The sequence below is a fragment of the Musa acuminata genome, chromosome BXJ2-11, assembly GCF_036884655.1.
Source record: "Musa acuminata AAA Group cultivar baxijiao chromosome BXJ2-11, Cavendish_Baxijiao_AAA, whole genome shotgun sequence".
NCBI classification, from domain to species: Eukaryota; Viridiplantae; Streptophyta; class Magnoliopsida; order Zingiberales; family Musaceae; genus Musa; species Musa acuminata.
Genome location: NC_088348.1, coordinates 32,350,517 through 32,377,069, shown reverse-complemented (window position 1 = coordinate 32,377,069; position 26,553 = coordinate 32,350,517). Strand labels below are relative to the sequence as shown.

Genomic DNA, 26,553 nt, shown 5'->3' with positions numbered 1-26,553 from the left:
AAATAAGATTATAATAAGTAAAGATAAGGTTATCTATAGTAACCTCTAAGAGGAGTGTTTTTTTTGGGAAAATCCATCTATTTTATTTTAAATATGTATTATATATATATATATATTAATTTTACTAGTATATTATATTTTTTAACATCACAAGAAGAAGAATATTTTTATTATTTTAATTTTAATTTTAATTGTTTTAAATCCGATTCGAGAATCGCGGAGGTGCGGTGCCGACGCCATCGGCATCTTATTCGTTTTCTGGCTCTTCCACGTCTTGTACCACCGGAATGTGCGCCTCCCTTGTCTCCCCTGCTTTCTCGGGCGTCTATAAATACATCTGCCCTTCGCTACCTTGTTTCCTCTTCTAAACACCAAACCCCTCACTCGGTTGCCTCTCGCTCTCTCCTCGCTCCTCTGGTTTTAGGGTTTTGGTGAAGCCGAAACGAGACTTGGAAGGCGATTCCAAGGAAAATTACATGGACGCGTACGCCCTCCATCTCGCCGTCGCAGCGCTCGTAGGCGCATCCTTCGTTGCCGTCTCTGCCTACTACGTGCACCGCAAAACCCTCGGCCAGCTCCTCGAGTTCGCCCGCGCCGTCGAGAAGGAACGCGGCCGTGATCGCCGTGGCGATGACGATGATGAGCCCAAGCGGGGCCTGCTGAGGCGGGGCCGGTACGGGTACCGGCGAAGTGGGTCCGGGTCTGACCGACGCGGCTGGGGTTCGGCGTCGCTGCCGGACGTGATGGCGGCGACGGCGCTGGACGGGGAGGAGGTGGAGGAGGAGGAGGAGGAAGAAGAAGAGGCAGCGGCAGCGGAGTTAGACTCACGGGGCTTTCCGATTCCTGTGGGGCTGCCTCGCCTGCAAACCGTCCCGGAAGGTACTTATGGATCACTGTTCTCTGTTTTCTCTCCGGAGTGAGGGGATATCATCTTTCACGCTTAGAAAAACTGTTGTTTTATGTACGCGATGAATCATCTGAGGCTTACTGTGTCAAACTCATTGGTTAGAACGATGTTAATTAGACTTGTGATTAATAGTACGTGCTTTTGTAACGATACAGTAAGTAATTTGGTGACTCTGGTGATGTAGCTAATCAAGAAGTTTAAATTTGTCAAGGAAATTGCAAACATGCAATCCATAAGACATAAATATCAGCTGTTTATTTGGGTTCTCTTTTCTTTCTTTCCGTTATGTGTTTGTGGAATAAATGAGTATCCATTATTCGACCTGAAGTTTCTGCCTATATAATATCTCAACACTCTAGTGATGCTACTGTTATTGGCTACAATTTGTGGCCATCCCTTTGGAATGGAGAACGCCTCTCTAACTCTTGCATCCATATCTCCTTGGGCATTTTCTGTTCTTGTTTTTTGATCCTTAAGTAGGACTTTGAGCCCACCATAGGCTGGTGTAGAATACCCAATTAAAATTTTTGGCTTTATTGGTATATGATTACTGAGTTGGGTTTTGTTGTGCCTGGATGTGTATGGCCAAAAGTACAAACACGTAGAATCAAGTAGGGCAATTAACTCCTCAAAGCCATCAATCCTGATCTTTTGATGTTCCTTTTCTTTTTGTTTTATTGATTTATTCAAATCTCTTCTTATTCTTTGGCCTCTGTTTTCTTGTTTGATTTGTATCAGGACTTCCATCCATTTAAATGTGTTAGCAATTTGTTATTTTGGTTTCTTTCTGGGGGAGAAATTTTTGCATGAGATTACCTATGTGACTGTTTTCTGTTGTATGGGTTTAATGGCAAACCATTTGTGATGCATCAGGTAATGTGCAGTCTCTTCATGGAATCTCAAATAAAAGAGGTGGACATGGCATCAGGTCGACTTCTAAATCACCTGTTGCTAGTGCTAGTGCCTTCGAGAGCCAAGAGGGATCAGAGGAAGAAGACAATCTGCCAAATGATAGTAAACTTGACAATGCCTACTTGCATGCAAATGGAATTATAGTGAGTTCATTCATGTATTCATTGTTGTAATGATTATGTCTTTTAGTAGTTATTTTTTATTGTAGTCATGTTTCTTTTAGTTTGCTTTTACATTTCCAATAAATGTTGATATTACACAACATGATTCCGTACTCAAATATAAAAAGGATTTTTGACAAAAACAGTCACTCGGAGTGAATTGTTGTCTGGTACTTTTCACAAAGAACACACTGTTTATAAATCTAAGAGACTTATCTGATTAAGATGGTCAAGCTATGTGCCTATCATGTAGCATCTGGGGACTGGAAAAGCACATGCAACCTGCCTATTCCTTTCACGTGCCTGAGCATGCATCAAGGTTTACACATGAGCGCATACATGGGTATATTGCCAAGTACATTGTCATCATGTTGCTAGAACAAGTAATCAGGGGGTCCATGTTTTATAACTAAGGTTAAAAAACTACAGAATTTCTGTGTTTCTGCCTTCTCATTGTGATTTTTGACATGATTTCCTAGAGACTTTCATTTGAGACTTGTATTTTAGACTTGGTGGAAGCTACAAATATTACTTCAGAGGTTTTATAATACAGTTTTAAGGCCAACTAACATGTACAAAAGCAGTGTGGCTGAGATGATGATATGAGGTGGATGTAAATACTATGTAATGCTTGAAAAGATAGAATAAGAAATATTTCTATTTACGGACAATTAGGTAAAGTCTTGATAGAATATAAAATGAGGGGAATCAATCCATTTCAAATATTATGGACATGTTCAAAGTAAGACAGCTGATATCGTGATTAAACAAGGTAAGTTAAGACCATTGGTATGAGGAGAGGTAGCCAGTGATAAGAAACTTTAGTATAAATAATAAAAAAAGATATGAACGTTGTTGATTTTGGGGATATTTCTTTACTTAAGACACAGTGGCGCGAAAAGATTCATGTAGTCTGACCACAGACATCTTTATGCAAAAGATCCATATATTGTTGTTGCAGTAAGAATTTTGTCTGTTTGCATCACTATATATTGCAGGCTTTTCTTAAGTTTACCCCTTGTTTTCTTGGTTCCAGACGACTGGTTTTCTGGTGTCTGTTCCCTAGGACTACTTTTCATGCTTACTTCATGACCTATCTTTCTCGGTTTTACTTCTTTGGTGCATTTTACGGTTTATATTTTTTTCAAATATATGGATTTTTCTGATCCTTGTTCCTTAAGTCCTGTTAGACCTTGTGTTAAATTAACTTTTTTTGTTCTTATCATACGGGTCTTAACTTGCTACAAAGTTAGCATTTCAATGGCACTTTACTAGTGCTGTCACAATTTTGTGACTTCTGATTCATGCTTTCCCTTAATGTGGTTGTGATCTTACAATCTTCACACACACACACACACACACACACACACACACACACATATATATATATATATATATATATATAGTGTTTTTCAGTATATTTCTTGATTTTTTTAAGTCAACACTTGTTTTTTTCTTGTCTAAATTCTGTGATATCCTATTTATAACTCTTACAATACGTTTTCAGTTTCTTTTTGCTGTAATGCTGGGTGATCTCTGATTGTATTTTTAATGTGTTGTGAAAAGGGGGAAGAAGGTAAGAGCTTATACCAAGCTTTGCCTGATCATATTGCTGTGAATGGGGATCCAAAGTCCTTAACTGCATCGAGCATGATTCGATCTCATAGTGTATCTGGTGATCTACATGGTGTACCACCTGACCCAGTGGCAGCCGATATTCTTAGAAAAGAGCCTGAACAAGAAACCTTTGTCAGACTCAAAATTACCCCGACTGGTATGGCCTCCTTTCCCTCAGACTTCATATATTTCATATACTTTTGTTGTTTTTGTTCTAGCCTGTTTAAGTCTGTCATTCTACAAACAAGCAGAGGTAAGTTGATGGAACTAACTACTTTCTTCATTTCATATCTCGAGAAGCACTTTTCCAAAATCGTTTGTCATTGTTGATAGGGGTTCTTTCTGATATCTAGATAGATATTGTTGATAGGATCTTGAGCAATGTGACATACTGGTGATGGCCTTGGCCTTGGAAACCCAATAAAAAGGTGTCAAGTATATATTTACTATTTAGTGCATCAGTCTAGCTGTTATTCTATTAGAAACAATGAATAGTTGTTAAGACTCCAGAATACTCGATATAACTAGAGATACTTTGATGATCCCCAATAATTGGAAAATTATGACTTCTATTTGTTGTAGTCTAAATGTTCCTTTGTACCTTAATTTTTACCTTATCTAATAATAGATGTATTATGCTACACTGGCTTTCCCAGGGAAGCCTTGTTCACTGTTGTTTTTTGTTAGATTTGCTCAGCGACAGACTGAAAGATGAAGAAAGAAATGAACCCTCCTTTTCCAATGTAGCGGGTAGATAATTTAGTGTCCCATTGGATGATAGCTCACAACGTGAACATGAAAAGGAACACTGTTCTGCGTAAGCATCGAGGACTATTTAAATATAAGCAAAAATTTGAAAGTAACTTATTAGGCAAGTTATGCTTCATTGGTCAAAATGCACTGAAGATAATAGCATATCATAGAAGTATGTCCAAACAATGTGGATGTTGAGATGTATGTAGGTGGTAGCATAGAAGGCAATGAGGAATATCCACAATGAAGACCAATTAAAGAGGGAAATTTCTATCCTGTAAAATATCTTTGATAATCTAATGATCAATCAAACATATATGCAGAATTTCTATCCTCTCAGACCAATTATTTGTTCATGCAATGTGAATATTGTTTAGGTAGTATCCTCTCAAATTGCATAGATGATGCAAAATTGAAAACAGAAGTTCCATCCTTGAACACAATCGTCAACATCAAAGATGCTATTAAATTGTTGGATTTTTTTCTTAAGTCCTACTAATATATGGTCATCTATTTGGTTGTGGAGGTTGACAAATATTTGTTATATAAGCCGCTGTCATTAAGATAATTGTCTCATGATGAAACTTAGATATTTTTTTTTGTTCATACATGAGTAGGTGTGGACACAACTTGTTTTGTTACTCTTCCCTGTTATGTATGGTATCTAGCCTAATCTATTTTCCATTTTGTGATCTTTTAACATAGAGACACCATCTGCTGATGAAGCTGAGGTCTACAAAATTCTCCAGAACTGTCTTGAGCTGCGAGAAACTTATGTCTTTAGAGAGGAACGTGCTCCTTGGGAGAAAGAAGTCATAACCGACCCTAGTACACCAAAGGCTAATCCTAATCCGTTCTTCTATATGCCTGAGCAGAAAACCAATGTAAGCCTTTTTCCATGTGTAGTCTTTAAACTTTATTTTCTAAAATCTTAAGCAATTCTCTTTGTTGTGTGTGTCAGCATGTATTTTGTATGGTAGATGGGGTTGTTCATGTTTACGCTTGTAAAGATTGTAAGAATTCTGACTAAAGCTTAACTTTGTAACATTTGTTGCCTATCCATGTTATTATTTTGAGTCAGAATATTCTATTTTTTGCCTCAGCAAAGGAAAGACTTTTTCCTGTGGCTGATGCTACAACATTTTTTACGGACTTGCATCATATTCTCCGAGTAATTGCAGCTGGAAATATCAGAACATTATGCCATCACCGTCTGGTTCTTCTTGAGCAGGTACACTGATGTTTTTCCTTGTTGTACATTATTTTGAGAAGGTACCTGTTCAATTGTACAATCCAATTTTCTTCATAAAGACCTGATGGCTGGATATTGGTTATACTTGTTTTATTTTTTTGATATATTAAATGCAATATCTCTTTGCAGAAATTTAATCTTCATTTGATGCTCAATGCGGATAGAGAATTTCTTGCACAGAAAAGTGCACCACATCGTGATTTTTACAATGTCAGGAAAGTTGACACCCATGTTCATCACTCAGCATGCATGAACCAGAAGCATCTATTGAGATTTATAAAGTCAAAGTTGAGGAAAGAACCTGATGAGGTTTGTAGGTTAACTTCTTGCTGTCTTCTTATGCTGTTCTTTCTGGAAAAAAAGGACCTGTTGTGAATAGTTGGAAACTTAGACTGCCTTATTGTTAAATTGAATTTGATTTCTCAGTCGGGTTTGTTCTAGGTTGTGATTTTTAGAGATGGAACGTATATGACACTAAAGGAGGTTTTTGAGAGTTTGGACTTGACTGGGTACTATGTCTACTACCAGTTTCTATTTTCAAGCCTTTTCTTGTTATACAATTAACAAGAACATGTTTTTTGTCTTGTGAGACAGGTATGATCTTAATGTCGATCTCTTAGATGTCCATGCAGACAAGAGCACATTTCATCGTTTTGACAAGTTTAACCTTAAATACAATCCTTGTGGCCAAAGTAGGCTAAGGGAGATTTTTCTGAAGCAGGATAATCTCATACAAGGTATTCATTGTTGTTGGCCACAATTTATTTTAGTGCAATTCTAGCCTAGCTAAGTTTGATTTAAGATCTCAATTACTTTATTTATATTTGATATATTGGTTGAGTCATGTTTGATGCTTACATGATTTCAGTAAAGTAGATCCCTAATACTTGATGCAGACTTTATATTGTAACTTACACACTTTATATTGTCCTTATACTAGGGCGTTTCCTGGCTGAGCTGACAAAACAAGTTTTTTGTGACCTTGCTGCTAGTAAATACCAGGTGGTTTGCTATAACAGATCTTGAACTCTGATTCATTATTATATGACAATTTTTTTGTTAACCAGGAATAGTATTTGCATCCCTAATCTCTTGCATACATGAACTAGTTTTACTTGCATACATGAACTAGTGATACATGCATCCCTAATTTCTTGCATACATGAACTAGTGATACATGCATGACTGCATCCTTGTTCATACATGTTCTTCTGGATAGTTTCCTGTGTTATGCTGCTTCGTATCTTTTTTAAAATCCGAATGAATGTAAAAAAAATTTGTTACACTATTTCGTTAGAAAAACACATAGAGAGAGCTATGAGACTCCTTTCACTGCAGTGTTGGGGGAGGAAGCTACTTTAAGTACTTTGCAACATAATATATCAGTTTCGTTTGATGCATGATCTTTTTTACCCTTAGATCTATCCTCATCATGTTCTTTCAGATGGCTGAATATAGGTTATCAATATATGGAAGGAAACAAAGCGAGTGGGACCAACTTGCTAGTTGGATTGTGAATAATGAATTGTACAGTGAAAATGTTGTTTGGTTAATTCAGGTAGTTGCTACCACCTCTCTCTACTAGTATTTTTCTTTGTACAATTTTGTATTGAACTATGTATTAAGGTGTTACTAGAACAAGACGGAAGTCAAGTTATTCAACTTAATTTTATGTCTTTTGCAACCTTGGTTGTGATCAGCATTGCGTTTCCCCTTTTTCTAGGTGCTAATGATGTTGCCTTACATATCCGAGAAGAATGTGCAGTTTCAAATTTCATCCATGCCTTAAATATTATCTTGGTTAGACACTGGCTGACCAGTTGTCGAATCTTTAATGAGTAATTGTTAGGTGGTTCTTCTGTTTGTTATCTAGAAGAAAAATAGGAGTAACAAGAAAAAAAAGGAAACTCGACATTAAGAAGGCTGGGTCTGAAAGCAAATAGTTATTGTGAAAATTGAAAGGGCATTATTACTCATTTATTACTTATATTGCCTTGTTTCAAAAGAACCAATCTTTCAAGTTACACACATTACCATGTTCTTTTTGTTTTCTTTGAATCTGACTCTAGAGCTCTAGCCACATGCAATGTGCATAGAGAAGCTTTATAGTTGCAATGTTTTCTAAACTCAGTTCATGACTCGAGCTATAATCATATAAGACAAATTCTCCCAAGCAACTCTTCAATACACTAGGACATGCATGGTATGAGAGATTGACTTGGACTAACATATTAGTTTTTTAAGAAAGTGGAGGTTGAAAGTTTGGATTTGACTTGATTTGTGCCATTCACCTTGAAACATATTCATGACTTTAATTTTTATAAGCTTGTATAATATCTGCCTAATGATGCTGGGATGGATGTTTTAGTTTATTAGTTATCAGGCATGAATCACAAGGTTTAGCATCTTGGTCTGCATTGATATATTCAAATTTTTTTAAAGTTGCTATATTGCTGATAGCTTGCTTTATACAAGTTAATAATTCCAAGATGATGCACAGAGATCTAAAAATCATTTATGCAGTGTGCTAATCAAGTTTTTGACATCTTAAGTGGCCTATGTTTTAATATAATTTGGGTGATATATTATTTACAACTATATGGTTAACCTTCATCTTTACTTGATTCCGTTCATAATTTTTAAATTATTAAGAAGTACGATCAACTGTTTATCCTTTGCAGATTCCACGGCTATACAATGTATACAAGGAAATGGGTATAGTTACATCATTTCAAAACCTTCTTGACAATATTTTTCTTCCCCTTTTTGAGGTTACAGTTGACCCAGATTCACACCCTCAGTTACATGTTTTCTTAAAACAGGTACTTGTTTGTTTTATCGCTTTTCGCTCTTGACATGTTAACTTTTTGTTTGATATAGCTTTGTTTGTTAGGGTTGGCATTGTCCTTGTGGTATGGTGGGTGGTGCATTACTGTAGTTAGTAAGATTTTACATGAGCATTCCCTTTTATGTTACCCTTGATCGATAACCTACAATATTGACAGTCCCATAAACTTGATCAGAAATATATTATCTCAGAACAAAACTTCTGCTTAGCTTCAAATTAAGATTATTTTTTTGGGGCAAGGCATTTTTTGTTGCCATTGTCCAATGGTTGTGGCATGAGTATGACATTTAATATGTCTCGTGAATTGATTCATTTTCCCTCATATTCTAGTTCAGGGTCAGACTAGTCTGGCTTTCTGAAATTATTTTTCTTCTTTGTCCTTTATATTTAGGGTTTCAATATAATAATTATTTCCTGGACCTCCAGGAAATCATGATTATTTGCTGCTATCTGTTTATCAGGTTGTGGGGTTGGATTTGGTGGATGATGAAAGCAAACCTGAAAGACGTCCAACAAAGCATATGCCGACACCAGCTCAATGGACGAATGTCTTTAACCCTGCATTCTCGTATTATGCATATTATTGTTATGCTAACCTGTACACACTGAACAAGGTTCTTGTTATATTTCCATTCTCCTCTCTTAGAAAAAATGGTTATTTTGCGTAACTAGAAGAAATTGGATGACATTTTATTATTTATAGTTCCATATAGATAATATACCCATGTATCCTCGCATTCAAAACTTGCATCTTGTTCCCAATTTGATTTTTTTTTCCCTTGCCATTTACGCTTTCAGCTTCGTGAGTCAAAAGGCATGACAACCATCAAATTCCGTCCTCATTCTGGAGAGGTATATGTTATTGTGGACCAGTTAATTTATCACTTTTACATAAAAAGCATGTAACCACTGATGTTGGTTATCTGCAGGCTGGTGACATTGACCACCTTGCTGCAACTTTTCTGTGTGCTCATAATATTGCTCATGGGATCAATCTAAGAAAGTCCCCAGTCCTTCAGTACTTGTATTATCTTGCTCAGGTAATTGAGGCTAATTAGATTTAGTCGAGGTTTTCCATGTTTTTCTTCTCAGACTCGCTGTTGGGATTTGTACTGCAGAGGAGAAAGTTTGCTATACTATGTTCTAGTATTTGTCTGCATGTACCAAACTAATATTGAGCTAAACTTTTGCTATCAGATTGGTTTGGCAATGTCTCCTCTAAGCAACAACTCTTTGTTTCTTGATTATCATCGAAATCCTTTGCCAATGTTCTTCCACAGAGGTCTAAATGTTTCTCTTTCAACGGATGACCCTCTACAAATCCACCTTACAAAAGAACCCTTGGTGGAGGAGTACAGTATTGCAGCTTCGGTAATCCATTCATTCTGCCTCACTCCATTTGAAATATTCCAGATGCTTTCCTGATATGTTGCTTATTCTTTTACAGGTGTGGAAGCTAAGCTCATGTGACTTGTGTGAAATTGCCAGAAATTCTGTTTACCAGTCTGGTTTTTCCCATGCTCTCAAGGTAGGAATATGTTTCAACACATCAACTGAGGCTTGCAATGTGAATATGAAAGGGAGTGCCAGTTACTACCATGTTGGATGTTTCAGTTGATATTATTAATGTGTTGATTTGTTTTTTGTAGTCGCATTGGATTGGGAAGAATTACTATAGGAGAGGTCCTGATGGGAATGATATCCATAAGACAAATGTGCCTCATATCCGACTTGAATTTCGTGACATGGTAGTAACTCCACCCTGATTCTTAATTATGTTGTTTGCCTATCCATTTATCCATCCAAATATATCATCCTGCTGTATTTGTTCGATAAACACCATACCTGCAGATATGGAGGGAAGAGATGCGGCAAGTTTATTTAGGGAAGGCTGTTTTACCAAAAGAAGTGGAGAAGTAAGCTCAGCTTGATTATAGTCAACATAGAGGGTGAGTTAAGTGCTTAATCAATACTTGTTCTTATATATTTCTGTTGAACATGGTACTTAAAAATAAATTATATTACATAGATTACCTTACTTCAGTTGTATTGGATGGTATTTTTAACTATAATGTTTTCCATCAGTTGATCAAAATTTCTATTCTGGAGTGATCTGCCATCTGGACTCAGTGTTCTTCTATGTTCTAAATTTCAAATTGAAGAACTTTGCTTGGTGCAGGAATTATCTAGAGATCTTGAACATGAGCGGAGTATCGATTATCTGAAAATTGGAGATAGGAGGAACACTCTTGGCTGATGCATTATCCAAATTGCGACGGAAGAGACAGTGATACAATGTCATTGGTCTAAGTCGTGGCACAGATTTTGACTTGATATACCAAACATACCACAAGTCAACCAAACTGCACATTGTATGGCTGGGTATGGAAGAGATATTGTTTCTGTGGGATTCTAGCCGAGCTCTTCCTAGGCAGCTCCTTTGTATTGGCTCAGATCTCATCGGAGCTGGCTCTGTTACACTTGAATAAATAATTTTTATTTCAAAATATAATGATGTGGCAATTAATTTGTGTTATATTCCTCTGCTTTTGCTTAGAGGGTGCGTTTTTGCGTCATAGTGAGATTATTCTTTTGTGATGTAAGTGATTAGGATTCGAGTTGTGAAAATAACCATAACTTTGGGTGTAAGGTTCTTTGATCCCGTGTCAATGGGTGCCCGGACACCTCTACCCCTGCTCTGGCTTCTCACTCGTCACCTGTCTCAAATACAAGAAAGCCTTTCTGAGATGTTCTGATTGTTTTCTACACAACAAAGTTTTCTGTCAGCTTCATAAAGTTTAAAAAGCCTGCAGAAATCGGCACAAAGGCAGTATGCTGCAGGATCATTATGTATCTGAAGAGCCTTTTATTGTGATGTGTTGGTTGATGATATATTCAAGTTTCATTTTCTTCAAGGCATATTCCAAATTTGGGCACTCATATACAGCAAAAGAACAAACTTGATATGATGTCTATTCTTGGAGGGTGAAGGCCATTTTTTGAAGTTCTTGTTGATGGCATTGTCAAGGCTCATCTACTGTTCAAAGCTTTCAAAGTTTGAGGTGTGCTACTAGAAATCTTCAGACACTTGTAAAAATGTCAATTGCAGGTCTGAGAAGTAATTCTACATGCAGATGCTATTGTAGGGTTCTCATATGTACAGTTGGAAATGGCTTTTACAAATTGTCTGAGATTGTATCATGCAAGTTAAATGGTTTATTTCCACTGAAGCATGTTTTATTTAATGTTCGATTGCAGGAATCTGACTATGACTTGGTTAAAATTTTGGGACTCAAGAAATGCAACATTTTTCATGAGAACCAGACCAAAAGCTTCCTGGTGAAGTCTGGATATTGTGTGGATTTGCCTCATTTGCTGCAGAAAGATCATAAGGTTGTCTAGATCTATGAACAAGGTCGGGTTCATCAGACATGGTACATCTTTAACCTATTCATTGATCATTTTAATTTCATATTCCGTGCACAACTATATGGTATTTCTTTCATGTGCTACAGATTCCACACACAGGTCTGCCTGATTTGCTTCAGAGACAAGCGGAGGCATCCTTTGACTTGTGGTAATTATCTTCTCTGCCAGTAATGTTTTTTGTTCATGAATCAGTGCTTATCATGAATGAGTAAGCTATCGGATGGGTGTCTCACAGTTGCAGGCAATTGGAATGTTCATGAAGTCACTGGCCGTCCACTCCGCAAGCCATGAAGTGAGTTGCAAGTCTTTTCTTGGTCTTTGTCTATACTCAAAATAGTGTTAAGACGCACAGCAAAACACCAAAAGTGTTTCTCCCAACCCAGCAAAATAATATGCAGCTGCGTGTCGTAGCACAATCACCTGCCTTCAATAATGGCTAGCAGACAAAGCCAGTATCTTATTGTATTCAACATCGATCGGCAAAGACCTTCCCCTGTTCTAGTCCTGCTTCGATGAACCATCAGCTCTTGTTGATATCTAAGTTCATCCAATTTCCAAAGATCTTTTTCATTTATTTTAATTGAATATTTATGTGTAATGATGTAATAATGATTATTACAAGTTTTGCGTGTTTAGGTGCGCCATGGCCGTGAAGCGATGCGGGCGAACAGGAACTCGTTCCAGGTGTCGGGAAGGCCCGGGAGACACCAGTGGATGCAGTCGGCGTAGGTGGCGGGGTCGGCCTGCTGCTCCGCCGTCAGCAGCTTCCCCTGTCGGAGCGTGTGCACCGCCGTGTGCGCGTCCTTCCGGAGCTCCGACATCGCCGTGATCCTGACGAACGACACCGGCAGCCGCATCGACCGGACCACGCTCTCCTCCTCCGCGAACAGCCGCCAGTCCGTGCCGATCGCCAGCCGCCGCGACGTGTTCGTCACCGGCATCGTCTCCATCGCGCACTTGACCCCGTCCGGGTTGCCCCAGTCCTGACTCCTGTCGCCATCACCCGAGTGATTGGAGAGAACCCGAGACGAGGTACAGCTGCGGACCTACCTCATGTGGTTGGGGGACGCGCTCATGAAGAACACCATCGTCTTCTCGGGATCCACGTTCCTGCGCACCCACTTCGCCCACGTCCTCAGCACTCTCCTGTAGGCTACGGGCCGATCGACCTTGCCGTACTCCGTTCCTCGCCTGTCGCCACAGAATAAGAAGCTGCTAATCGGTGGACCAGCCATTAAGCTCAAGGTTATGTCGGGTGGAGAGCTGCTCACAGGACTCTCATCTCGGGCGTGTTCATCCACCAGATGTAGGTGTTAAAGATCAAGTAATCCACTCCCTTCCAGTGCTTGCCGTGCTTGGCGATCGAGTTGGTGATGACGCGGTTTCTGATGCTGTGGACCTTGGGGTCGTCGGAGTTGGATTCCACCAGGAACGGCGCCCAGTAGAACTCCACTGTGGCATCGTACTCCTGTGACGGTGCAACGGCATCAAGGACTTGCTCCAGTTGCAATCAGAGATTCACAGGAGTTCTGGCTGCAGATTTGTGCTACCTCAGCTCGGAAGACGTTGAGGGAGGCGTTCTTGGTGAGAGTCTTCTTGCCCCATGGGATGGCAGATTGGACCAGGCAAACCATCGACTCCCACTGGTTCCTGTTGAGCGAGTCCCCCACGAACATGAGGCGCTTCCCTCTGAGCCTCTCCAGCATCACCTTCGCATCAAATCTGTACAGGCAACCAAATAATTCATGCGTCTCCTGGATTCAAGCGATCGGGCATCGTGGATTCATTTATACCTCGGCAAGTTGCAGTCGCGGGGCTGCCACCGCCACTTCTGGTAGCGGCCGTCGCGGCGGCCGTTCCTCATGCACGTCACCTGCTCCGTCAGGAACGCGCACTCGTGTTCTTTGTATATGGGATACGAGACGTCGTCGTAGACCCACCGGCCGTCGAAGAGGTTGCAGCTCTCCGGCACGTCGAGGACTGCGCGCTGCGGCTTCGCCTGCTCCGGCTCCTGCACCGGATTCCTGACGGACGGCACCCGCACGGCTTGCGGCCGCTCTTTGGCAGCTGAGTCACTCGCCGTCCTCTCCGACACGGTTTGCTCTTCTTCTGCACCATCCATGCGACTTAGTTGAACCACATGGAGCTTTTGCCGGGCTAATCTTTGAGTCTTGGCCGTAGCACTGCCGAAGGAGTACTCGGCCATCGACTTAACGTGCTCGTTGTACTTGAGCATGACGAAAAGCAAGACCGAGAAGAGGAAGACGAAGACGAAGACGGGGTTCCTGCCGCTCCTCCGGCCTCCGTACAACAGCGAGCGCTTCATCGTGAGGAGGCTTCCGTGAGAGGGCGATCGCATCTCACGTGGGAGCTTATCGTGCTGCAGAGGAAGGAGGAAGTGGCGTGAATCGGTGGGAGAAGAAAGGAGAGAGCCGCATGAATTCAAGATTGCACATGCAATAACTTGTTCTGTTTGTTCGGAGTAATTATTCTCTCCCAACGCCAAATGTGGTAAAAGTTCAACAAGTAGATTTAGCTCACATATCGCACGGCCTAATCAAATGAGTCAAATAATTTTGGGAAGAGTGTCAACCGAGACAAATTGGATGATGCAGATGGGAGGAAGAAGAGTCAAACGCCTAACGAGTAGGTTTCCAACAAAGAGGGGACCGATCAAAAGGAGGTTGTCCGTCCTTGTGGAGGTATAATTGCGTATTACCTAATTGGGTAATGTAGCTAGACCTCTTGGGTAATATAATTAGATCTATTAAGTATTTCGATTTTTAAATTTTTAAAAAATTATATTATAATTTTTATAGTTATAAAAGTAAAATATTTAACTTTATTATCCTAATATCATCGATTTTATTGATGGAATATATATAGTATGCGTAAGAAATAATATAAAAATGATGGAGAAAAAGATAATTTTTATATCCCAGTTATGTTTTTAGTGGTGACAGATGACATCACTGTTGGGGGTCATCGATGGCTATTGTGGATTAGGAGAAAAAGCGATGACGATAAGTAAGACAGAGAGAGAAGGAAGATAACAACGTAGAAGCCAACGCTCTGCATTTGCGTTAGTGACACTCAGCAATTACGTTGACATCGAGCAGATACAAAATGGCAAAAGGGTCGATCGATAATTATGTCGATGCGATGCAGATGTAAAGCGGTGAAAGGATCACTCGGCATCTGCATCGACGCTAGTGTAGATGCAAATGCAAAGCAGCACCGCTTTTGCATCTTCGTCGATGCTGAAAACGATGTGGGGAAGAGCGACACTGCTTTGCATCTACGACATCGACACAAATGCAGAATGATGAAAGGGCCACTCAGATAACTACATCGGTGCTGACGTAGGTGCAAAGTGACGAAAGGATCGCTCAGCATATGCATCGACACTGATGCATCTACGTTGCGCACATCGACAATGATGCAGCGAAGGACAACACCGCTATACATTTATGTTGTTCTATTTTTCCTCTTCTTTCTTCCTCTCTTTCATCATTGCCGTCCCTCCTCATTCTTCTCCTTCCCTAGCAAGAAGCCACAAAAGTCTTTAGCGTTTTCATCGACTATTGCGTCGTTCTCATCGGTCGCAACCATAATAACCATTCATGACTCTCAATAGTATCGTGTCATCCGTCATCACCAAAAAACGTAATTGAGATATTAAAATTATTTTTTTGCCCATCATTTTTATGTTAAAAAATAATGTTAGGATAAATAAAGTTAAATATTTCATAACTATAAGGATTTCAATATAAATTTGTTAAATATAAAGATCAATATAATATGTAATTAGTCTTTCTGATGAATGCAGACAAAGTTTGGTGTTTACCATCACTGGGATGTAAACCCTATGTGGCTGCAGCTGTTGGTATCAAATGGAGATGGCCAAATTTGACACTGCAAAGTAGGTGGAGTCGATGGTCCTTTTCCACTCTAATAAACTCCGTGCAGCAATATTCATGGAATACTTTTGTCGACATCCTTCCTTTTTTTAACTTAGTACATTAATACACAATAATATTGTTTATTTTAATTTTTTCTGATTTGGATGATCAAGATTTAAGTTACAAAAATAATCTTTTATTTACTGGTATCGTCAAAACTCTATATTTTTTTTTCTTAAAAAATAAATAAACCAATCATTGTTTGTTTTTGCTCATCAGAGCACAAAATAAACTATACTGCTTTATGATCCTTAAAATTTGAAAGCAAACCTAAAATAGATCTCACACAGTTCAAAAGTTGCCAATGAGGTTTTTTGTCCTTTATGAATCTTCTGTATAACTCTCTTCACTGTACTCATAGATCCTTATGCATTGATGAATGCACAGTTCAAGTTTGAATTATGATCCTGAGATGTTGGACTTCATCATTGTCTATGGAAGATAACATGTCATCTATCTCAGCTGGGTCTACATATTGTTAATATATCTTGATTAAATTTAGAACAATATTACAAGAATGCATTTAATTTATTTTTTTACAAATTAGTATTCCTCATTAAAAAATGTATATACAATTTAAGAAATCCAAAGTATTAGTTGGCATGGCCTTTGATGGTCAGTCACTATGAGTTGGCATGCAGCAAAGTTAGGAACAATCCATCACTATGTTCAACTTCCTACTTCATCAAAGTCTGATAAGTTTGGACTGTTGCATCAATTGGAGCATATCTATCCCTTTTCTGTTGCATTTATGTCCCTTCATTATTCCAATAATTACAATCTGTAACTATTGCTTCTTGTTTGAAGTCCAATCTTTTTCTTATGCATACCTAACTCCACCATAGATCAGATATGCCAAGTTGCCAACTGTACCCAGTCCCAACTGAGAAGCATCTAATTTACCATGCATCCAACAAGATGGAAAGACAGCACTGTGTATACATATTTGGCCTATGAATGTAAGAAGTTTGTAATATTTTGAAGGACATAAAATGATTGTTTCATATTCTGCTAAGAGACACAAGATTGATAAGGACATTTAGAATCTTATAACCAAGATTTAAAATGGTTCGACACCATCAACAGTACATACAAAATGCATATTTTACATCCTGAAGCCGCTATTTGTTAGAAGTATTACCGTCGAGAGAAGGCAAGCATGCACTTAGAACTTCGGCAGCTTGTTCCAGCTCCTCCTTGGATACAACCAATGGAGGCACCAGCCTGACTACATTCCCTTTTCCAGCCGTCAGCACCAAAAGGCCAGCGTCTCTGCAAGCATCAACAAGAGGAGAAGCTTGGACGTCCAGCTCGATTCCCACGATAAGCCCAAAACCACGTATTTCTTTCACATGTGGGCTCCCTTCCAGTTTCTTTAGTAGTAGTTCCTTCAAATAGAGTCCTTTCCTAGTTACACTGGCCAAGAAACTGGGCTCCTGGATTTTATTCAGAACTGCAAGGGCAGCATGACAAACAAGTGGTCCACCAGCAAAAGTGCTCCCATGATCTCCAGAGCTTATGGCAGCAGCAACCCTTTCGGTGGTGAGGACGACACCGATTGGTAGACCACCAGCAAGGGGTTTGGCAAGGGTCATCATATCAGGCATCACACCAAAAGCCTCATGGGCCCATAGATGACCTGTTCGGCCCAATCCACATTGCACCTGCAAAAACGAATGTAACCAGAACACGATAAGAAGCTTGATTCCCAACAGTGTATATAAGCATATAAAGGAATATGAACAGGATTGAAAAGAAAAAGTAGTAGAAGCAAATGTGGCATCCTAAGCATTTGACGATAATCCATGCATACTCTGTTGATCTCATGGCGAAATAAGGAAATAGATTCCAACTAAGTTACAATTCTATCAGCAACTATTTTAATACATGGAACTATGACACCCAAATGGATGCTTGTGCCTGACTGAATTAGAACATTTAAGAGCAAATCATCCTTTGCAATATTGACATGGGCTACAAACTCTTAAAAAGGAGACATGGACGAACATACCAGCGACACATTCAAATTGCCAGTATGTAAAATAAATAATGTCCCAAAGAGCTACTGCATGCAACCAATAAGAGTTTCAAAAAGAAAAGATCTAATTGTTTGTGTGAACAAAAATTGTGGCTGCCTACCTCATCAAATACCAAGAGAGCACCAGCCTCATCACAGGCTGTGCGTAGAGCCTGTAGAAAGTCCTTCGTGGCACTATAAATTCCACCTTCACCCTGAATGGGTTCAACAAAAACTGCGGCTATTTTGCCAGGTTGTATCGCTTTCTTGGCTTCTTCACTATTTCCATATTCTATGAATGTGACCCCAGGCATGACAGGTTCAAAGGGTAACCTGTACTGTTCTTTACTTGTTAGGGCAAGAGCACCCATTGTCCTTCCATGGAAGCTATTAGTGAAAGCAATAAACTCTGTAGCAGGAAGTTTCTTATCAGGGTGTGAAAATCTTTGAAATTTCCTTGCAAATTTTATGGCTGCTTCATTTGCTTCTGTTCCAGAGTTTGTAAAGAAAACACGGTCCGCAAAAGAACTCTCCACGAGGCGCTTTCCAAGAGTCACCTGCAATATATTCACTTTAACAATACAAGAACAAATAACTATGAAATTTGGACAAAGTGAATTTTTACACTTAAGTTACACAATAAAAAATAGGCTAAGTATAAGGGTAAGGAAAAATAGTTAGTTATTCGGCAACAAGAACATAGAGATAGATTCATGTTAAGAACACAAAAAAACACCAACAATACTAAAGTTTTGTTTCCAAGAAGATGACCATGGAAGTAAACAAGAGAGATTTCTTCTAAGCACTTAAGTATTATTAATCTAAGAGACAAAAGTAAGGAAACAAACAAATAAGTAATTAATTAGTCAATTAGCATCTAATACAAAATCCCAAAGTACTATCAGCAATCTGCATGGATTTGAAAGAGTCCAATGCACCTAATAATCAATTAGCCAAAAGAATATGGTACAAGATAAGCTCAAACAACTCCCACCATATGATACCGGCGAGCTGCAATCCATTGTAGTCTCTTAAGAATCTCATCAAAACAAAATCACAGCCCAGCTATTCTGACCATACCTGAGGAATTGAGTAGTAGACATTGCTGACATGAGTAAGAGTGTTGGCCTGCTCGACCACCGCATTCAGCCAATCCTGATCACCATGCCCAAGAGAGTTCACCGCAATCCCGGCCGTCATGTCCAGATACTCCTTCCCATCCACATCGTAGAGCTTGCATCCCCTGCCACTCTTGATCACCACCGGAGCTCGGGCATACGTTCCCACAAACACATTCCTTTCCATCTCCATCACTTCTTTGCTCTCCCTCGATGCCGGTTCCAGAGAAGTCTCCACCTTCTGCTGTGCGTCCGACACCAGGCATGAGGAAACCTTTGGAGATTTAACTCGACATGCGAATCTGTTACCTTTGTCCAGCTCAAAGACTCGAGGGAGATTTCTTGCAGGAAAAACGAGAAACAAGTGCGTTGCTTGTAGAGAATTCATCGCCCTTTCCCAGAAAAAAAATCTCTCCTTTAATCTCTTACACTCCTAACTATATATATTAGCCAAAATCTTGGGTGAAAAAAGCTTTCTTTCCTTAAATCTATATAAATCTCTACAAAATCGGCCCTTTTTCCAAAGAAATATAGAATCAAAGAAGGTTTCTTTGGCGAATGGATCGATTGAGAAATGTGTCTGGACAATCGTATCCCACAACTATTGCAATCGAAGAAACAGTCAAGGAAATGAGCCACACACAAATTCCAACAACGAGCAACCTGAAAGCTCGAGAAGGGAGAGCAAGAGGAGCATCCAATCTAGGGTTTGGGCGGCAATATTTGGGACCTGGGAGATTAGGGTTTCGAGAGGAATGAGTGCGTTAGGGTATTGACCGATTGCACAATATACGATATATACAAATTGGCCGTAATAGTCTTTGAGAGATTATGTTATGGTTTGTTCCACCACGTGTTACGTCCCCATTGGCAGATTACAGTTCCGGCGTCCTCGGCCCATTGTTTTGGATCAATAGATTGGCGTGCGTGGAATTGGATCCGAAGCATGCCGTGGGAGATCAACGCACCAGATGGTTCCACGTCGATGACGCAGGTAAGGCACGTGGGAGGGACGGCGTTCCGCAAGTGCTGGATCCCGTCCAAGGTTCAAACACCGTTCGCGGTCTCTACCTTATATATATGTACGCTCTTCGCCTCTTGTTCTCTGTATCTGACGCCTCTCCCTGACTCCAATGCTCCCACTATAATCTTCCCTTTTTGGATTTGTGGGGCGATCCTTGATCTGTTCTCTCTTCTCTGTAATTGATTCCTTCAATCTCAAATCCACCTCTACTAACCATTGCTGCGACGGAACCACAACTGGAAGCAGAGGCGAGGGAGGAGGAAACGAGCAGCTATTGCGGGAGAAGGGGACGGTTAACAGCGGAGAGGAGCCATTTTTGCAATGGCGAGTTGGGTTCTTTTCCAGGGCTGTGGCGTCAGGCTTCTCCCCGCCGCCTTGCCTCGCCCCAGATCCGGCATCCCGCCTGCCACTAGCCTCAAGCGTCTGCGGAGGACCCGTCTTCCCTCTTCCACCTCTTGTCTCTGTTGCTCTGTCGGTCTCGCCGGCCGCAGGGACTGGGCGCTCAGCATGAGCGCGCCGTTGCAGGTGGCGCCCTTGGAGGAGGGTTCCGCGATGGGGAGTGGCGTGAAGGAGGAAGCGTTCGACCCTGGAACGCCACCGCCGTTCGGGTTGGCGGAGATCCGAGAGGCCATACCCAGGCATTGCTGGGTCAAGGACCCGTGGCGATCGATGAGCTACGTGGTGCGCGACGTGGTGGTCGTCTTTGGGCTCGCGGTGGCGGCAGCATATCTCAATAACTGGATAATGTGGCCGCTCTATTGGATAGCTCAGGGGACGATGTTCTGGGCCCTCTTCGTTCTCGGGCATGATTGGTATGGAACAAATACCAAACTCCAGATTCAACCATTACTCGTTTACCCTCTGTAAATTTCGAGTTCTTTAGCTTGTTGGGTTGCTAACGAAGCTTCGATCCTTGGTAGTGGCCATGGGAGCTTTTCGAACGACCGAAAGCTTAACAGCGCGGTTGGGCATTTGCTCCATTCCTCCATTCTCGTGCCATACCATGGATGGTAGGTTCCTATCCTCCAATCTAAGCTTTCTGAACCTGGATGGGTCAAACGTTGTATATGCTGGTGTCTAACACGAACAATGCATTGAGCCTTGCAGGAGAATTAGCCACAGGACGCATCACCAGAACCATGGGCATGTTGAGAACGACGAGTCATGGCATCCGGTTGGTAGCTCACTCCTTGTTCTAGAGATTGCTTGTTGTTTTCCCTTGAAGGATTCGGATGATGGGCTTTCTTTATCGTGGTCCCATTGCAGTTGTCTGAGAAGTTATATAGGAGTTTGAATGCTGTAACGCGAAAGCTTCGCTTCACATTGCCATTCCCTATGTTTGCTTACCCCTTATACCTGGTGAGCAGCCACGCAGACTCTTGTAGTGTGGCCTACTGAGTATCTTGGACCTAAATTGACTTCAATCTTAATCTATAACTCTTGACAGTGGAGAAGGAGTCCAGGGAAATCTGGCTCACATTTTCATCCTAGTAGTGATTTATTTGTCTCTAATGAGAAGAAGGATGTGATTACATCAACGGTCTGCTGCGCAACGATGGTGGTGATACTTGCAGGGTTAACCTATTTGATGGGTCCTATTCAGATGCTTAAGCTTTATGGGATTCCATATTGGGTAGGTTTTTCTTGTACGTTTACATATATATATCTGGAAGTTAAGCTTTTTGGATGATTTGAATGGTACCGATGCTGAATTGCAGATTTTCGTCATGTGGCTGGATCTGGTGACATACTTGCATCATCATGGACATGAGGAGAAACTTCCTTGGTTCCGTGGAAAGGTATGAAGTTGTTGTTGTACTCGGGAAAATTGCATGCATCACTTTTGGCTAGAACAAGTTTGTAGTATCCAAGATATCAGACCTTTAATTTCGGTAATGAAATTGCTTTGCGATGCATTTCTGTGTGCTAGAAGCCTAGAACAAGTTTCCTATTTTTCTCTTTAATCATGTCAAACTTATACTTCTATTGTTATACATAAAGAATTTACTTTCAGCAGAGCTATGCCGCTGAAGAAGATCCATATAGCCGATCGTTCATTCGATATAAAGCACTCTCTTTTACTCAAAGCTAGATAGATAATTGAGATGGAATCTTGGTTGTTCTTGATCAAGAATGATGTGTATAATATGCTAATCATTTTTAATTATATGTTCTAGGAATGGAGTTATCTTCGAGGAGGATTGACGACACTAGATCGAGATTATGGATGGCTTAACAATATCCACCATGATATTGGGACTCATGTGATACATCACCTCTTCCCGCAGATACCACATTACCATTTAGTGGAGGCGGTCGGTGCTATTTAATTTTCTCCTTAGTTTTGCTCGCATAGACATTTACATGGACTTATCCGACAGGACTTGCTTATAAATCTTTGCTCTTTTGCATCAGACTGAGGTGGCAAAACCAATTCTCGGAAAATACTACAGGGAACCAGTAAAATCTGGACCTTTGCCATTTCACCTATTTGGAGTCCTAATGAGAAGCTTGGGATGTGATCATTTTGTTAGTGACATTGGAGACGTCGTCTACTATCAGACTGATCCTCGATTGAATGGTGCTTCAGAAGCAAAGTGGCACAGACACTGATGTCATCCCAATGAAATCCATCAGACTGCTAATACCATAATACATGGTCGATGAAACCTGCACATTCAGCAAAGCTGGATTTTTGCTCATGGATTCCTCTCGAGACGCATATTTTCTCTCCTCGGGCGAAAGGAAGAGAGGTCTCTGCCAGTTAATCATGCGATCCCACATAACTAAGCATGCATTCATATCAGTTCATATTGCGACAAAGATGTCATCAGCACAGCTAACATTTAATTTTTATAGGTAAAAATGCAGTTTTCTTTGCTTCTAAGAGTTATGGTGATTTTTATTTTCTAGGTTCACTATGACAGTAATGGGAAACTGCAGAATCTCTAGAGCATTTGTCTGTTGATTAACATGCTTTTGAAATCTTCCATCACAATGCATCATAATGTAACATTTCCAGTAAGGATGATGCCTGACATATGGTAGAAGAAACATCACCTTCACCAACTTTTTGATGTGATACAAATCCTTTCTTTTATGTGCTGCATGTGGCCCATCTTTTTTTCTCTTGATTAAAAGGATATGGTCCAATATTGTTGAACATAAATGCAACAAGATCTTTATGCTGTGATCCACAGACCAGGAAATGGAGTGTGATGGGTTCTATCACCTCAAATTGCCTTGAATGGAGAATGGTGTACGTTCGAGGGGCTAAAAGGTCTGCACACTGGAATTTGTTCTGCAGCATCAACCCCAGCAAGAGAAAGGAAGAATAAAGTGGTATTCTGCTATCTCTCTCTCTCTAATATCACCTCTGCCTTTTTTTATGTTTCGGTGTCTCTATCGACCTTTACCAACGAAAGTTTGTGGACATGCACGCAAGGTGTTTGAATAAATGCCCATACCAACAATAATAGAGCATGTAGTGTTGGATGGTGCCCACTGAGAAGGTCATTGAGAACAGTGACAAAAGATGTTGAGCTAGCAAAGCACCATACAGCGCAAATCTACTCGGCCAGCACTGAAGTTTGTTTCTCCATAGAACAAATCTAGCCAACCATATATGTCGTGCAGCAGCTTTACACGATGACATATGTGGACAACACTTCCAGTTCATAAAACCTTAGATTACGAGTGAGCAAAGGAGTCAAAGAGAATGCTTCTTCTTGTTCATATACATAACATGTTGCGTCTATAAATCCATCTGCTTGATGAATGAAAGAACTTGCACTCTTATTGTGCATACTACTGCTACATATAATGGATTCCAAAGAATGTAAAGAAGCAAAGAACCAAAGGAAATGGCATCTTCTACGCCATTATCTTCTCCTCCGCCCATGGAGAGAACATGTCCGCGTTATGATGCTCGCTCGCGTCAAGCCCATCCTTCACCAGAGACTGGACCCAGGACACATCCGGCTCGTTCGGCCCCGAAGCTACTACCCGTCCAAAGGTGGCATGGTTGCTGCGGAGGGCGAAGGATGTGGATTTCCTCAGCTTGTTCAGCTCCTCTCCCTGAATGCCCCATTCCAATTTGCCGTCTGGTGAGCTCCAGTCGGACAGCAGCGATGGCGTAGCGGCCGCGGCAGCGGCGGTTGTCATGGCCGAGAGCATGGATTGGCGGCCTGCGGTCGCCCCACGATCGCAGAAGCTTTGACTGCGCATAGCGAACGCGGAAGCCCTGGAATTCATGATGGCCTTCGCCATCGAGTGGTCGAGCCCGAACGAGGATGTCGAGTTCACAGGAGGGGAGGAACACTGGCTGCCTCCGTATCCAGACAGCAATTGAGGCTGGTGCATCTGGATTCCAGAGGAGGATTGGAACTGAGCTCCCCCCGTCTTCCTCATAGAGAGCCCCTGTAATTGGGTCAGCAGTGATGGATCCACAGACCCCAACAAGTCAGTGTATTCTGGAGCTCGAGCGGCCGCCGCGGCGGCAACCAAGGTGTTTGCTCCCCGGTTGGCCCGCGGCGAGGCTGTTCTTGTGATTCCATCCACAAATTTCTGCTGATAGCCTTCCAGTCCGAGCAGCTCGAGGTCGAAATCCAACTCTCTGGCACTCAGTGACGCCTTGAGTCTGCTGCTCGGCAGCTGCAAGGCCGGAGGTGTCATCAAGCCGCCCGCTTGATTCATCCACGCCGCCGCAGCCCCTAAACCCGACGAAGCCGTAGGGGACATCGGCGAGCCTGGCTGCTGCATCAGCGTCAAGGCCATCGCCATGTCCAAAGAGGAAAGAGCCGGCGACGACGATCTTGGAGAGGACAACAACGTTCCCGCAACTGATGCCGCAGAGGGGTTCACCGTCCGCAGCTCCTCCGGCTTGTGGGCAAAGAAGCAGACCCGGCGGTTGCAGCATGTCTCATCCTTGCAGAGCCGAGTCCGGTACTGCGCCGGGTGGAGCCAACTCTCGAACACGCCATGGGCGTATTCGCAGGCGTCGCCATTCCGGCAAGAACCTTTCCGGAACTCGAGGCACGGCACGCAGCTGTAGGAGAACTTCCTTGGGTCTCGGCGCCGGGCGTTCTCGCCGGGGTGGACGAAGGGGCACTCCGTCCAATCATGGGAGTAGGCGCGAGAGCACGGCTTGATCTTGAAGGTATACATGCGGAACTCGTCGGTGCCGTAGATCCCGGTGTTGATGTCCGGAAGCGTCGAATCCGGTGGATATTCCTTCTTCTCCCCTTGTTTCGGTTGCTCTTCTTTGCCCGGTGATGAAAGCCCGGGGAAAGGAGGAGCTTTCAGGATCACTCCGAGGGATTTGGCGACGGTGCTCAATGATTGCCGCGCGACGACGTCCCCGGGGCGGTTGCCACTCGCGTCGAGGGCGTCAACGACGTCCGCATCGGCACCGATCAAGAGCTTCACGGCCTCAAGAGAGGCGGGGGAGCCACCAGCGGCGGCACAATGGAGCGCGGTGACGCCATCGGAGGCGGCGCGGCGGGCGGCCTCGGCGGGCCGGGCGGAGAGGAGGTAGCCCATCACGCCGGTGCTTCCGTAGAGCGCCGCGATCATAAGCGGCGTGCGTTGCTGGTAGCCCATGCCCCGGCTAGGGGATCGGCCGTACCAGTGGGCGGCAACATCGAACGGGTGGCCCTCGTCCTCCACCGCCCGCTTGAAGGCGGCGAGGTCGTCGGAGGCGGCGATCTCGAGGAGCAACGCCGCCGTCTCTGACGAGGGCTGCTTCGCCTCTCCGCTGGCCGAAGGCGGGGAGAGCTTCCGGTGGCCGCTACACATGCCCTCTTTTCTACCTACACGAAAACAAGGGAACGCCATCAGAAACCAAAAAAAGAGAGGACCAGAAGCCAAATGAACGAAAGCAGAGCAGCGAAGGAATGCGTACGGGAGGCGGAGAGACGATTAGCAGAGAGGAATGAACGGACAAATGGAAGGGAAAGTCCGGCGTTCGCAAGGAAGTCTTTGGTCTTTGGAACCTTTTGTAGACGGGAGTCGTACTGTGTAAATTACACAAAGCAACATATGCTCAACCGAAACTTCACATCTACCCCTTCGGAAGCCCTTGATCCATCATTATATAAATGTCTGAGGACGTTTATGAAATCCGAATCGAATGCGATTCTTACAACAAAGTCCTTTCGAGGGACCTACATGTGATATATGATTTGTTTGGGTATACTGGGAATACTAACTAAGTCGCGGTAATCCCCAAGGGAAGGGAAGAGAGGGGGGGAAGAGGCGAGACACGTCTTTCCGGTCAAAGAGGCGATCACCGGGAAGGAGGTCGCCTTCTTCCCAACCGAAATGAGATGAGGCCTTGGTTTGGCGGCCATGTCCAAACGGAGAGCTAACGGCGTCTTCTAACGTCGTTTGCAGACGTGGAAGTTGGGTACCGGATCTCCAACTGGGACCCAGCGTTTCGAGCAGTTGATGTCGTCGTCGAGGAAGGCGACGGGAAGTAGTGGGTGAGGGGCGTGCGGGGCCCTTGCTGACGCAACAAGCGCGAATTGTGTGATGACACGCGTGTCTCGACCCC

At 42.3% G+C, this 26,553-nt stretch overlaps 5 protein-coding genes and 1 long non-coding RNA gene across 9 annotated transcripts; 3 read left to right on the top strand and 3 right to left on the bottom strand.

Moving 5' to 3' along the window:
* The first annotated feature begins 225 nt into the window (after positions 1-225).
* LOC103972344 (AMP deaminase) lies at positions 226-10,986 on the top strand. 2 transcript variants are annotated; one of them, XM_009386647.3, is made up of 20 exons: positions 227-879; positions 1,781-1,962; positions 3,547-3,754; positions 5,056-5,234; positions 5,312-5,363; positions 5,454-5,581; positions 5,732-5,911; positions 6,044-6,111; positions 6,197-6,339; positions 6,543-6,604; positions 7,047-7,160; positions 8,284-8,424; positions 8,912-9,064; positions 9,249-9,302; positions 9,380-9,490; positions 9,648-9,821; positions 9,898-9,978; positions 10,100-10,198; positions 10,302-10,399; positions 10,630-10,986. In XM_009386647.3, exons 1-19 carry the CDS (start codon positions 477-479, stop codon positions 10,368-10,370), a joined length of 2,601 nt encoding a protein of 866 aa, XP_009384922.2. In that variant the 5' UTR covers positions 227-476; the 3' UTR covers positions 10,371-10,399; positions 10,630-10,986. The 2 variants fall into 2 exon arrangements, 1 of the variants encoding a protein (XP_009384922.2); XR_001976381.2 differs by lacking the exons at positions 10,100-10,198; positions 10,302-10,399; positions 10,630-10,986 and having other exon boundaries at positions 226-879; positions 9,731-9,821.
* A 1,525-nt stretch (positions 10,987-12,511) lies between these two features.
* On the bottom strand, positions 12,512-14,238 carry LOC135626923 (xylan O-acetyltransferase 6-like). The gene is made up of 5 exons (XM_065132755.1): positions 13,673-14,238; positions 13,430-13,601; positions 13,151-13,347; positions 12,930-13,070; positions 12,512-12,869 (listed from the first exon to the last, which is right to left on the bottom strand). Exons 1-5 carry the CDS (start codon positions 14,236-14,238, stop codon positions 12,512-12,514), a joined length of 1,434 nt encoding a protein of 477 aa, XP_064988827.1.
* Positions 13,837-14,421, top strand: LOC135626924 (uncharacterized). The gene is made up of 2 exons (XR_010492502.1): positions 13,837-13,975; positions 14,061-14,421. It is a non-coding gene; the product is annotated as an uncharacterized LOC135626924 (long non-coding RNA).
* A 2,374-nt stretch (positions 14,422-16,795) lies between these two features.
* LOC135626920 (acetylornithine aminotransferase, mitochondrial-like) lies at positions 16,796-19,745 on the bottom strand. The gene is made up of 3 exons (XM_065132753.1): positions 18,939-19,745; positions 17,981-18,415; positions 16,796-17,505 (listed from the first exon to the last, which is right to left on the bottom strand). Exons 1-3 carry the CDS (start codon positions 19,362-19,364, stop codon positions 16,963-16,965), a joined length of 1,404 nt encoding a protein of 467 aa, XP_064988825.1. The 5' UTR covers positions 19,365-19,745; the 3' UTR covers positions 16,796-16,962.
* Positions 19,746-19,896: 151 nt separating this feature from the next.
* On the top strand, positions 19,897-26,064 carry LOC135626921 (omega-3 fatty acid desaturase, chloroplastic-like). Of its 3 annotated transcripts, none has more exons than XR_010492500.1 (9): positions 19,897-20,812; positions 20,921-21,010; positions 21,108-21,174; positions 21,267-21,359; positions 21,448-21,633; positions 21,719-21,799; positions 22,178-22,315; positions 22,416-22,859; positions 23,201-26,064. XR_010492500.1 is itself a non-coding variant. In XM_065132754.1 (8 exons), the coding sequence occupies exons 1-8, from the start codon at positions 20,322-20,324 to the stop codon at positions 22,611-22,613; spliced, it is 1,344 nt and encodes a 447-aa protein (XP_064988826.1). In that variant the 5' UTR covers positions 19,897-20,321; the 3' UTR covers positions 22,614-26,064. The 3 variants fall into 3 exon arrangements, 1 of the variants encoding a protein (XP_064988826.1); XR_010492501.1 differs by having other exon boundaries at positions 22,416-23,342; positions 23,446-26,064; XM_065132754.1 differs by having other exon boundaries at positions 22,416-26,064.
* On the bottom strand, positions 23,710-25,796 carry LOC135626919 (zinc finger CCCH domain-containing protein 33-like). Its single transcript, XM_065132752.1, has one exon. The coding sequence runs from the start codon at positions 25,794-25,796 to the stop codon at positions 23,874-23,876; it is 1,923 nt and encodes a 640-aa protein (XP_064988824.1). The 3' UTR covers positions 23,710-23,873.
* Positions 26,065-26,553: the final 489 nt, after the last annotated feature.

Excerpts from the sequence above, each read along its gene's own strand:
- LOC103972344 (XM_009386647.3), top strand. The coding sequence starts at position 477 with ATGGACGCGTACGCCCTCCATCTCGCCGTCGCAGCGCTCGTAGGCGCA. Across the intron at positions 1,963-3,546 it reads TGCATGCAAATGGAATTATA|GGGGAAGAAGGTAAGAGCTT; the intron begins GTGAGTTCATTC and ends TGTTGTGAAAAG. Across the intron at positions 6,112-6,196 it reads GAGAGTTTGGACTTGACTGG|GTATGATCTTAATGTCGATC; the intron begins GTACTATGTCTA and ends CTTGTGAGACAG.
- LOC135626923 (XM_065132755.1), bottom strand. The coding sequence starts at position 14,238 with ATGCGATCGCCCTCTCACGGAAGCCTCCTCACGATGAAGCGCTCGCTG. Across the intron at positions 13,348-13,429 it reads TCAACGTCTTCCGAGCTGAG|GAGTACGATGCCACAGTGGA; the intron begins GTAGCACAAATC and ends GCACCGTCACAG. Across the intron at positions 13,071-13,150 it reads ACGCCCGAGATGAGAGTCCT|GCGAGGAACGGAGTACGGCA; the intron begins GTGAGCAGCTCT and ends CTGTGGCGACAG.
- LOC135626920 (XM_065132753.1), bottom strand. The coding sequence starts at position 19,364 with ATGAATTCTCTACAAGCAACGCACTTGTTTCTCGTTTTTCCTGCAAGA. Across the intron at positions 18,416-18,938 it reads TCTACTACTCAATTCCTCAG|GTGACTCTTGGAAAGCGCCT; the intron begins GTATGGTCAGAA and ends AATATATTGCAG. Across the intron at positions 17,506-17,980 it reads CTCTCTTGGTATTTGATGAG|GTGCAATGTGGATTGGGCCG; the intron begins GTAGGCAGCCAC and ends TCGTTTTTGCAG.
- LOC135626921 (XM_065132754.1), top strand. The coding sequence starts at position 20,322 with ATGGCGAGTTGGGTTCTTTTCCAGGGCTGTGGCGTCAGGCTTCTCCCC. Across the intron at positions 21,011-21,107 it reads CTCGTGCCATACCATGGATG|GAGAATTAGCCACAGGACGC; the intron begins GTAGGTTCCTAT and ends TGAGCCTTGCAG. Across the intron at positions 21,360-21,447 it reads TTGCTTACCCCTTATACCTG|TGGAGAAGGAGTCCAGGGAA; the intron begins GTGAGCAGCCAC and ends AACTCTTGACAG.
- LOC135626919 (XM_065132752.1), bottom strand. The coding sequence starts at position 25,796 with ATGTGTAGCGGCCACCGGAAGCTCTCCCCGCCTTCGGCCAGCGGAGAG.